This window comes from Sinocyclocheilus anshuiensis, unplaced genomic scaffold, assembly GCF_001515605.1.
Source record: "Sinocyclocheilus anshuiensis isolate Anshui unplaced genomic scaffold, SAMN03320099.WGS_v1.1 scaffold1546, whole genome shotgun sequence".
NCBI classification, from domain to species: Eukaryota; Metazoa; Chordata; class Actinopteri; order Cypriniformes; family Cyprinidae; genus Sinocyclocheilus; species Sinocyclocheilus anshuiensis.
Window position 1 is genome coordinate 68,029 of NW_015547737.1, and position 12,349 is coordinate 80,377.

General features: G+C 35.3%; 1 protein-coding gene across 2 annotated transcripts in view; it reads left to right on the forward strand.

Annotated features, from left to right (window-relative positions):
- The window catches only part of LOC107704417 (guanine nucleotide-binding protein G(o) subunit alpha-like), a 33,960-nt gene that overhangs the window by 12,655 nt on the left and 8,956 nt on the right, over positions 1 to 12,349 (forward strand). The window contains exons 5-7 of one of the 2 annotated variants that reach the window (XM_016507336.1): positions 5,714 to 5,842; positions 10,156 to 10,285; positions 11,015 to 11,086. In XM_016507336.1, the coding sequence (XP_016362822.1) occupies positions 5,714 to 5,842; positions 10,156 to 10,285; positions 11,015 to 11,086 (331 nt within the window). Of the gene's footprint in view, positions 1 to 5,713; positions 5,843 to 10,155; positions 10,286 to 11,014; positions 11,087 to 11,141; positions 11,211 to 12,349 lie in introns of both variants that reach the window. The other variant, XM_016507337.1, reaches the window with a different exon arrangement.

Consider the following 12,349-nt stretch of genomic DNA (forward strand, 5'->3'; position numbering starts at 1 on the left):
CAGCTATCCAGTGCGTTGTGATTGGCTGAATACCTCAAGTGTGTGACGGAAATGTTACGCCTCTTGTGACGGAAATGTTAACACACTCTGATGCCGTCTCCCAGCACAGCGAGACAAAACCAATAAAACCCATTACAAACGAGGCATTTGTTGCATCCAGTGGGGACATAATTACTGATTATAATGACTTATACTGTGTTTTAAGTCATTATACTTAAATGACTTGAAACACTCCGCTTCGTCCACGGTGAAAGCCGATCCGGCGATCGACAGCATCGCATCATATGACCCCTTTAAGATTAGCTAGTCAGGAAGTTGTTCAGGCAATCTATGGGCTAGTTGATTTTGATTATAACTTATAGAAACTGATGTAATTAAATTATTAACATGCCTTCTATGTTTTCAGTTAGCCACATTTTTTTTCCCAGCTATCCTGTTTTTTTTGTTGTTTTTTTTCAGTTAGCTTTCCTGTTTTCAGTATAGCATCTTTTTTTCCAGTTAGCCTTTGTGTGTGTGGGGGGTTTTTTTTCACAGTTTTTTTTTTTAATTAGCCTCTTTTTCAGTTAACTTCTGTTTTTCCAGTTAGCCTCACTTTTTTTTTTATTTTTTTTTTTTAGTTAGTCTCTTAGTTAGCCTTTTTTTGTCAGTTAGGCTACAGTGTTTTCAGTTAGCCTCAGTGTTTTCAGTTAGCGTTCTGTGTTTGGTGGTTAAGAAAAGCTCTTTTAACTAGCTTGAACAAGATAACACAATAATGCATTACCTTTTGATCAGACCTTGAGCAAAGAGAATTCAGACCAAACTCCAGAATGGGTCTTCGAAATGCTTTGCATCTGATTTGAATGCATTTAACCACGCTCAAATAGGCCAATCATGATCTGGAAAAGGTCATGAATGTTTTATTCTGATCTAATTGGTGGTTTGACACGGAGGCTGACCTCTGAATCTTTCTCATGTTCGGTAAACATTTCACATGCAGCAAGGAAATTTACAGACAATTTTAAGAAAAACTATTTCTCGAAATATTCATTTTATATTATTCTGAATGTATTAAAGATCCTTAGCACAGATTACGTCATTCATTTTCAGTTATTGACCAGCATTTATCTCCGGAAGACTTGATCCTGAAGGTTTTATCGTTATTCAATGATTTATCGATTTTCTATCACTCTCGCCCAGGTTTTCCCGATGCTTCCTGATGCAGTTTCCGTAGCCTCTATGTAGGTGTAATGGAACTAATGTGTGCCTGACACTCTTGAGCCATAATGGCCACTGATCTGTGACTCGATCCGACACTCCCACTGTGAATAATGGCTGATTAGTGGGATATTCAACAGTGAATTGTGTAATTACGTGTGTGTGATGGCAAACTAAAACACCAGGAGGCTGATTATTTAAATGAAGCAGAGAGGGTCACCCGTGTCGCAGGCGTGTGGTGTGTGCCACAGCGAATGAACCTCAAACTCCGCAGCGAGGTTCACCATGGCACTGATTTGAGTTGAGGTTTGAAGAGTGTTTAAAACGGACACACGCACACATAACACATAATGAAGAATTTTGCTTGAAAAAGTACTACAATTTTACTTTATTTTATAATAAGCCTGTTTGCATAAAAAGGAGGCTGAAAAGAATGACAGTGACTTAATTAAATGTGGTGCAGTGCTGTTTTAGCATAGAGATTTGGACTAAAATGCCATTTCTCAATGTCTGCGTCATACCGTATCTCTCGCTCTCCAGGTTTAAAAACCTTTCCTCCCAAGCTGTCATGTCACACCTGCAGGGCTCCATCACCCATCCTCACACACAAACACGAGAAACACACATATTCTCTTGTTAAAGGTCAGATTTATCAGAGGGCATTCCCATCGTCTGCAGGCCAGGTCACAGCTCCTCACCTGTTCATATCCTGCATGCATCTTGCGAAATCTCTTTTCATTTTGCCTTTCATCCATTCTCATTTGCCCTCCCTCCTTTCTAAATTCTCCGCAAAAACCACCACCCTAAAACTCTGACTGCCGAAAATTCAATTGTGTGGAAAAATAGATCAGAAATGGAGTGAGGAGAAAAGATACTTCAGAGAGAAGGATGTTTGGTGAAAGGTCATAGTGGTGTCAAATCAATCCGAGAGTTAAAGTATATCTACAAAACTCCAGAAGAGGTTTTCAAATGCTGAAAATACTTAAAAATGTCACACTGATGGAGAAACCAGGTCAAACCAGCTTTGGAAAGGAGAACAGTTCATCTAAAAATGACCCTTAAGATGTTTTTCTTCTGTAGGATGCAAAAGAAGAGATTTAGAATGTTCATGCTGCTCTTGTTCATACAGCATACAGTGAGATTGGTGGTCTACAAAATGATCTCCTAATAACCTTAAAGGAATAGTTTACCTAAAAATGAAAATTTGCTGAAAATTTACACACCCTCAGGCTATTCAAGATGTAGATGAGTTTGTTTTTTCATGGGAACAGATTTGGAGAAATGTAGCATTACATCACTTGCTCACCAATGGATCCTCTGCAGTGAATGGGTGCTGTCAGAATGAGAGTCCAAACAGCTGATAAAAACATCACAATAATCCACAAGTAATCCACACCACTCCAGTCTATCAATTATATAGATTACTTGTATTATGGATTACTTGTGAATTATTGTGATGTTTTTATCAGCTGTTTGGACTCTCATTCTGACGGCACCCATTCACTGCAGAGGATCCATTGGTGAACAAGTGATGTAATGCTAAATATCTCCATATCTGTTCTGATGAAGAAACACATCTTGGATGGCCTGAGAGTGAGTAGATTTTCAGCAAATTTTCATTTTTGGGTGAACTATTCCTTTAATGATCAGTCTAGGCCAGTTAAAAACCATCAGAACTGGTTTTAGCTGGGGTTTTTTCTTGTAGGGCCTAGATAAAAAAGACAATTTCTGGAGTCTACAGCTGGTAAAATTAGCCTTTGCCTTTCCCTAAGGAGCGTTAGAGGGTTAGACAGATCCACAGCGACAGGGCCTTTGGGTCCTGCTGGGAATTGAAGGCCAGCAGCAAGTGAATGTTGCATCCTGATGCACGTAACGGTATGTCTGTCTTATACACCCAGACGCGTTTAAGGAAACACACCTCACACTTGTGTGCTCAGTCTCCTCTCAGGCCTGAGGTGTCCGCAGACATGCCGCCCAGGGGGCTTACAAGATCAGACTCGGCTGGAATGCCAAGGAATCGCATTGGCTCTGAGGATGGGATGTGTCTGTTTAGCTGTCACTAAAACCAGAAACACTATGCAGAGTTAGTTCTTAGTTCACTTTGGCAGTTACAATCTAAGTACTTGACAGTGGTATTGTTATTAACTAAAGCTAAAATTATAAAGCTGAAATAAAATAATATATTAGATAAAAATCTAAACGAAAATTTTAAATATTGCCACCTACTGTTATGGTGGAGCAACAGTCTGAAAATAATACTGCTAAAGCATGTTTGTTAAAGTTAACAAGCAACTAAACTGAATAATAGAACCATTGGTTTAACGATACATACGTTTGATAGTAACAGTTTACGCTAACGCCTAGCACTTCTTGCTATAGAGTTGTGAATGTGAGAATACAGCACATATGTTTCCGTACTCACTAATGCAAAATAGTTTCCTTCAAATATCTGCCATTACACTATGTGTTATAGTTAGGAAGCTTGCATGTCAACAGTTAATTACTTTAAATGATGAGAAACTTGTTTAGCAGCGTTGCGGAAACAAGTTGAGAGAATTTTGCTGTGAAAGTTACTTAAACTGCAGTCAAGTTAGTACTCTTTTGAAAAAGTAGTTAGCCACTCTACAAGCTACTAACAAAAAGTAGCTAACTTAAGCTAAATTTAGTTGAAAACATGAACATAGTCAATAGCTAGCTATAGAAAGGGCGACAGCAGCTAACTTCAAATTTCTTAACAAGAATCTCTTCAAACCAGTGCTTTAGAATTAAATTAGCCATGTTAGGTAAACTACTTTAAAACTTTAGCCTGCCTAGCTGTAAGCTAATTGTCATTTACACTCTTTTCAGGAGGTAGTTAGCCACTCTACAAGCTACTAACAAAAAGTAGTTCACTTGAGCTGAATTTAATTGACAACATGAACCTAGTCAATATAGCTAAAGGACTACATTTTAGCTAACTTAAGCACAATTCTCTTCAAACCAGTGCTCTAGCATGACATTAGCCATGTTGGGTAAACTACTTTGAAACTTCAGCTTGCTATCAATAAGCTACTTGTCATTTAAGCTAGTCTTTTTTTTTTTAAACTAGTTAGCCACTCTTGCTAGCCACAAGCTATTAGAATTTAGTTCAAAGGGCTTTTTTGTTTGTGGACTGCTAACAGCATTGAAGCTGCAATGCTAAATATTAAAATATGACGGATTCATTGCCCTTAAATGACAATAAATAACAGTTCGTGCTAATGATGCTATAGTGTCCCTTGCAGCAACAGTGTGAATGCAACACGCACATTTCAGCACGCAACAGTGTGTACGTCAAGCTGTGATGTGCTAGCATATAGTAAAACATGGTCTTCTGTTTGCATGAACTGAATGATAAAATGGTCTTATCAGTGCAGGAAAAGATGCCTCGAACACTCTTAGTCAAAAACTGTGGCACAGTTGTCTGAGGTTATTGCTTCAAAACTGTGTTTGTCTAATTCTCTCTTCAGGGTGTTTGCGATCTCCTGTGAGGTGTGTGTATCGCTACATAGCGCGCGCTCCAGGATAATCCCTCTCTTTAGCACATCCGCGTACAGAAATCCCCCCACAGATTTGCTTATACTGTATCATTCTGTATTTACATTCATGCTGGTAATTAGCATACAACGCGTGTTTCCCCCGGGCCAGTCTTATCGCCACCGCAGATGCTAACTGCAGTCAGAGGTAAAGCTGCTTACCTAGACAATGAAAGACTGCCCTTAAGGAGAGGGCTTTTCCCACAGAGACCCGATTATAAGAGGTGAAGAGCCGTGTTTGCACCCAAGCCTCTTTTTTACCAAGACGTTGCTGAAGCTGAAGTTGTTCCCTAAAACCTGCTGGTATCAAACCAGGAACCGCTAAGGGGCAGGATAATAACTTGTAAGGTTTCAATTCAGCAAGAACTAAGTCTGGTGTCACTAACACAAAACAAACTAGGTTGTGTGAAAGCACTATATATATCGGTACCATACCGATTATCAACCGATATTATAGTGTTGTTGTTGTTTTTTTATTGGCAGGTTGTGTATGTGTGTTGGATATTTAATTTATTTCCCCTGTTTTTACATTTTGATAACATTTGCTGTCATCTAACACGCTTAAAGTTTATCTTTAAAAACTTTTTTTTCTGTACATTTTAATACTGTAATGCCTAAATTAAATTGTAGGATTAATTTATTTATTTACTTATTTAGTTTTTAGTCATTGATTTTTAATTTATTGAGACCAGTGTTGTTATTGTTAAGTACTAAATTAACTAAAACCAAAGTTAATTATATGAATTACTAATGAATATGAAACCTGAAACTTTGTATCGGCCATGTATTGGTTATTGGCCATAACGGGACAATAATTATAGGCTTATGAGATTTGTTCACAGAACTTCTGGCCAAGAACCAGGTCCATTTGGGTGGAAAAGAGATTCCAGACAGAACGTCGAAACGTGTCATTACTGTACTTTTTGTTGTAAAATTTGTTTATCTATATGTCTCTCTGTTCCCAGCTTTTTCGAGAACATTGGCAGGATCATCGCTCCCAATTACATGCCGACAGAAACGGACATTTTAAGAGTCCGACTGAGAACCACGGGAGTGATCGAGACGCAGTTCAAAGTCAAACACCTGGTCTTCAGGTAAACAGTCTCTTTATTGTAAGTTTGTCGCAACTGTTGTTACAAGAAGTTGTAGAAAAATATGTCTGTGAATCATCAAACATCAAGCTTTTTCAGTTTCTCAGTTCAAGCGTTTTCAGTTGATGTTTGTCTAAAAGTAGCTAAAAATAGCAACTGTGTAAAAATTGAGGGGGTTTCCTTCTCATAACTTCACGATTTCATGAAATTGACCATGTCAACATCCTCATCCTCCACCTCTCACTATCTTATGAAACGTCAGCTTGCATGACGTTCTGAAGCATTGCTCCATTCGTCAATATCCTAACTGGCATTATCAGCATTGAGCACAAGTTCAGCTTTGATTTGGATGCAAGACTTGTTTGAATTCGTCTGAGTTTTTTTTTTTTTTTGCTTGCTATGACGTCTTGTCGAGTCTGAGCTTAAATATGTCGACAAACAACTTTTAAAGGTATATGCTAATTGTTTGTTTAATTTGAACCCGTGTTATTTTAGTATCATTGATATACTTTCATTGATTTTTTCTGTTTTCATTTTCATTTAAAGTTTTAGTAATTTTGTTGTGTTTTTGACATTTTTATTAGTTTTTTAAATGTCTATATAGTTTTTTTTTAATTGAATTTTTGTTAATTTTCTATCTTGTGTTCTTATATAGTTTACAGTTTACATTTAATTTATATTAAAATTTTAGTTTTTTTTGTTGTTGTTTTAGTTTATTTAGTTTTATTTTAGTACTTCAACTTAATCTAAACAAAAATAATAAATGTTATTTTTGTATGCTTTATTTTTTCAGTTGATGTTTATTTTATGTCAAGTAATGCCATTTTTTATGGTTTTAGTTTTAGTTAACATTTGCTTGATGCACAGTTTAATCATAAATCCCAGCTGTTTGCTTTAGTCAGTCACAATGACATTTGATGCTCAAAATTTTAGAATGGAAAAGTTTCATGTGTGTTCATTGTCCTCTCAAGTTTAATTTTGCGCAAACTTTGGACTACCAATAAAACAATTGGGAGGTTTCATGGGAAATATGAGTAATTTTCTGCCTGGCAGGTTTTACCATCCATTTGAATGTTAATGGAGACATTTACAGCTATGAGATGCCGTCAACTGTTTGATATGGCATGGAAAGATAAGCGTTTTGGCATTTGGTGGAAAGCAACTGTCTTTGTCTATACTTTTTCGTTTGCTTCTCTTGGGCTCTTTCTGCCCTGAGAGTTGGCTAATTTATTGGCTTCAGTTGAAGGCTTCTGCAATAATATTTATATTGCATTACTTAACATAATGCTAAATCTAAATTTCCACGGCTTTCATGACAGTTTTTAATAAAAGAGCTTCTACAACATCATAAAATCAAAACAAGATGAAACTGTTTGTGGGATGTAGGGATGTTTGAAACACCCAGTTGGACGCCAATCCATTTAGTCGTCTTCACAGTTTGGTCTTTAAAAACGTCAATTTTTCCGTCTGAAAAAAATTGTTAATCTGTTTTCTTTGTTGGGTTTTTAAGTTAAATTGTCCTATAGAGTATAAATATGAGCAAAAAATCCCATAAACACTGATATCAGAGTGGAATTAAGAAGATAAGGGGGCCCCACTATGATTAAGTCCTTTATGTTCATTATAAGCAGTGAACTCTAAAGCTGATGTTATGTGGAGTAATTGTTATATGAAATCTGTTTAGTTCCTGTTTAGTGAATGAATTCGGTCTGGAATAACTTAGTGTCAATCTTCTGCACGCTTGACTGCTTGTCCTTATCGCAGCACTTAACACGCGTCCCATGCTGAAACCTCATGATCTTTATCATATCACTGGATTCACACGTCACTTCTGATATATACACCCATAGCTGCTGCATATGTGCCTTTGCCTGACACAATTATTCATTTTTTTAAATCGAACGTTTGTTTATTTATGCATTTATTTATTTACTTATTTATGCATTTTTATTATGCATTTATGGGTTTATTAATGCTTTTAATTCATTTTTATTTTATTGCTGCATTCATTTTATTTACTATATTTATCTAAAAATACAATAGACAAAGACAATAACATACTGTTTCTCATGGCCATATGTAAATGCTATAGTACCGTTTTAAATTTACATTTTTGCAAACAGTTTTGCACTTTATTTGTTTTTTAAACTTGATGCTTTATTTGTGTGGTCAAATACCCCTAATTTGACTAATTCCAAATAACTTACATTTAACTTATCAACATTAAAAGAGTCATATTTATTTAATTGTTTGTTTATGCATTTTAATGCATTTTTATGCCTATATGTATGTATTTATGCATTTTTATGAATTTGTGTGGATATATGCTTCATTTTTATTTTATATTGCAACATTTGCATTCATTCAATTTGTTATAGTTATCTAAAAAGAGTTTTTCTTATGTCCATATGTAAATATAATACTATTTTAAATAGTAATTTGCATGATTAATTTTTGATAACGGTTTTGCACTTAATTTCATTTTCAGTCTTGATGCTTTATTCAAGTGGCCAAATGTTCATAATTTTCTTATTAGCAAAATAACTTGCATTTAGCTTGTCAACCATAAAAGAGTAATTAATTACATTAAAAAGTATTTTCTTCCACTGATTATTATATGCAATAATTATTGCATAGCTATTTTCTTAATTGGACATAAGTAGGAACAACATGGTGTTATAGGTTTGTTGGACAGGAAGTGATTTCACTGTTTTTTCACACGAGTTTAATGAAATCTCCAAAATAATTTCCTCGCTGCAGCTGAAATCTAAATATCAGGTGGCTCCGGGTCACCCTTGACATGTGAGCTATAATTAACAGTGTAATGATCAGTGAAATGACTTGCGTCTTGATCAGTGTGTTTAACACCGCACGATTCTCACCTTGTCTCACCTTGATTTTGTGGCCACATCAGATCATCCCATAATTAAACACAGCCATTATTAACCCTTTGTGCTGTTGGAAAAAACGTGACAGACCAGAAAACAACAGGAAGAAACACAGGTTTGATTTTTTTTTTTTTTTTTTTTTTTTCTTGTTCAAATGTCCTGTTGCAGCTGAATAGTGAATAAAATGCTATATAGATGCATCTTTATATTTAGATTTACAACGATTTATTCATTATATACATTTTTAGATGTATTTCAATTGCGTAATTTATATTATATTGCATTATTACAGTATGTTTAGGATTTAGAATTGTATATTTTGATTTATATTTATAGATTTGAATTTAAAAATTAAGTAAAATTCATTGTTTACATTTATAGATTAGCATTCAGATTAATAAATATTTTCCTTGATTTTATATAATTATAAAACATTTATATATAAATCTAAACATATAAAAGTAAATTCTAAAGAAATAGTTTTACATTTAAATATCTATTTTTAAATGGTAATGAATTGTGAGTGTACAGTGTACATGTAAATTCTGAGTATAAATGTAGCAATGTATAAAAGTGAGTATAAATATAATACATTTTGTTAGTGTGTTTCATATTTCATTAAAAATAGGTATGCTTTCTATTTTTAATTAAAATGGTCACCCATTTTTCCTGTTAAACTTGATCCTTTTACCTGCAGTTTATTGTACACGAAAACCAATGTAGCAGTTAATATCATAGTGTCAGCATCAGCTATGTTCATGATTCAGTTAATGTGTCTGATTTTTATGGGAAACCCTCATGTATTAGTGTCCCATAAGGAACATATAGATTTATTTTTCCATCATGTTTGAAGTGTGTGTATTGATAGTTTTCATTTCAGACGTGTGGGGGAATCTTTCCCACAAATATAGAGAAGAGACGGCACAGGATGAAGTGGAAGATGGAAAACAAATATGAGAGAGAGAGAATGAGAGAGACTTCTGTGTTTAGGAAACAAAAAAAAGCTCAGAGAAGAAACACGCCATTTTCCCGCTCTTTTTAAATATATAATGAAACATGTCATGTTTTGAGATGTTGTTTTGTTTTGATGCCTCTTTGCTAACTGCTAGCTAAAAAGCTAACTCTTTTAGTGTTGGGATCTAAAACACAGTGAGGGGGAATTTGGCGGAGATTGTTAATTTGAGAAGCTTGTTTGATGACATCAAGAGCCCGTTGGTCTGTTTTTCACATGTGCGGATGTGTGTCGCTAGTTAGCAGCATATTAGCATATGTGACGCTGTTGGTAAAAGTCAACATGAAATGATGTTCAAAATCCACTGTACTTTTGTAACTTGATGTAATACCTAAGCTAAATTGGTTTTGTGTTGACTAATGATACTGAGGTGTTTCTTTTCCATTCGAGGACATTTTGTGTCTTTCTCTCCACAGATTGTATGATGTTGGAGGCCAGAGGACGGAGAGGAGGAAGTGGATCAGCTGTTTTGAGGATGTGAGGGCCGTGCTGTTCGTCGTGGCTCTGAGTGGATACGACATGACGCTAGTAGAAGATCCATCTATGGTGAGAAAACAGTTACTTTTGCATTCACCTACTTCAGTTAATGTTCCTGAACAAACGAATGAAGGCCTCAGGAATAAAGATCACCAAGGAGTTATTTAAAACTGAAAACTGTAGTTTTGGGATGTTAAAACAGTATGCTAGTATTAAAAAATAATAAGTAAATTATGTATTAGTTATATATAAAGTGTTATTATTTATAAAAATTCTGATGCCGTCATGGTTCTGCCATCATACATTTTTGTAAGGACAGTTAAAATAAATAAATTTTGTGTGTGTGTATAATATATATATATATATATATATACACAGTGGTGTGAAAAAGTGTTACAAACATGCAAAAAAATAAGAAATCAGGAAGGGGGCCAACACTTTTTCACACCACTGTATATATATAATTTTAACTGTTGTGTGTGTAAAAATTAAAAGATGTTTTGTTTTTGTAAAATGTAGTAACATAAAAATATGTATTAATGCTCAAAAGAATGTTTTATTTTAATATTTTACAGTATTTATTTAATGTCTTAATGTAATATTCTAAAATTAAAATGTATTAACACAAAACATTTATTTTTTTTGACTTAATGTTAATCTAAGTGTTAATACAACAAACAGATTATTCACATGCACTGACCTCAGCTTTTCAGACTCCTCTCTTACATGACAGAGGAGAGCATCATGGGATCTCATGGGAATGACAGCTCTTGTTTTTAATTTTGTGCTCTTGTTTAGAATCGACTGCAGGAGAGCCTCAAGCTGTTCTCGTCAATCTGCAATAACATCTTCTTCAGAAGTACTTCTATGGTAAGAAACGGTTCAATTAACCGAGAGAGCTCATCCAATCTCATCGTCCCTTTAGCTCAAGAGGAGGTCAGTGTCGTCAATCAAGAGACGACGTGAAACGCCCAACATATGTGACCAAAAAAAGGTCATTTGAGCACGCATGCACAAGTTTTGTTTTTAAGTGTGCCTTGCAAAATATTTTCATTTTAGTTTATTTTATTTATCAAGTTTAAGTAAGTTTGCATTTACTGAAAACTATTACAAAATATATAGAGTGTAATAAAAATAAACAAGTAATCTTTTGTGATAATAATTTGCCTCTGAAATGACTTTCCATTTCTGCTGACATCATCAAGTCCTCTCATTTTTAGCCCCTCCCCTCCATCCTCTCATAGGCTAGTTTTCACTACAGTTTTGCTCTACAATACACCATGTTACCAAAGTCGTTTTTACATTGACATTAACTTTACGTCACCAGTTTGACCCGTATCAGTGAGTTCTTCTCAAGTTCTGGACCTCCATCTTGTTATAAAGTTTTATGACTCATGGTTTTGCAGTCACCTGATGAAAGAGTCTACACTCGTTTAGACGGCACTCTTTGTGGTTTCATTCATCATAGCTTGCTTTGGTAACCTCGCCTCCAGCCTTACCATCTTCCATCGTAATTACAGCCCACGTCATCAGTTAGCCCAGACTCCGTTATAATTGCCCATGTTGTTTGGTAATTAAACTAGCAGGCATAATTTAGGTTGTCCATGTGGGTGACGGTGGTCTGCTTGTTGTCTGTCTATTTATTGTACGCCCTCCGTAAACCTCTTTCCGTGTAATGAGGTGTGCTAATTGCCGTTGTTAAGATGCGTTTTATAGCCACGTTAGTCATACTGTGTTGTTTTGAAACGCTGGGCAAAATCATCACTGGACTAAGTTGTTAATTAAGCCATTATTCTGAGCCGAACTCGCCGTTTTTTTTTTTCTCTCTTTCTGTCATCTTTTGTGGACACTGAGGTATAAAAGGAAGAGTTCATCCATAAATGAACATTTGCTGAAAATGTATTCACCCTCAAGCAATCCAAGATGTAGCTGAGTTTGTTTCTTCATCAGATTTGGACAAATTTAGCATCACATCACTTGCTCACCAATTGATCCTCTACAGTGAATGGGTGCCATCAGAATGAGAGTCCAAACAGCAAACATGCAGCTTTTCACTTCACAAGACATTAACTGATGGACTGGAGTGGTGTGGATTACTTGTGGATTATTGTGATGTTTTATCAGCTGTTTGGA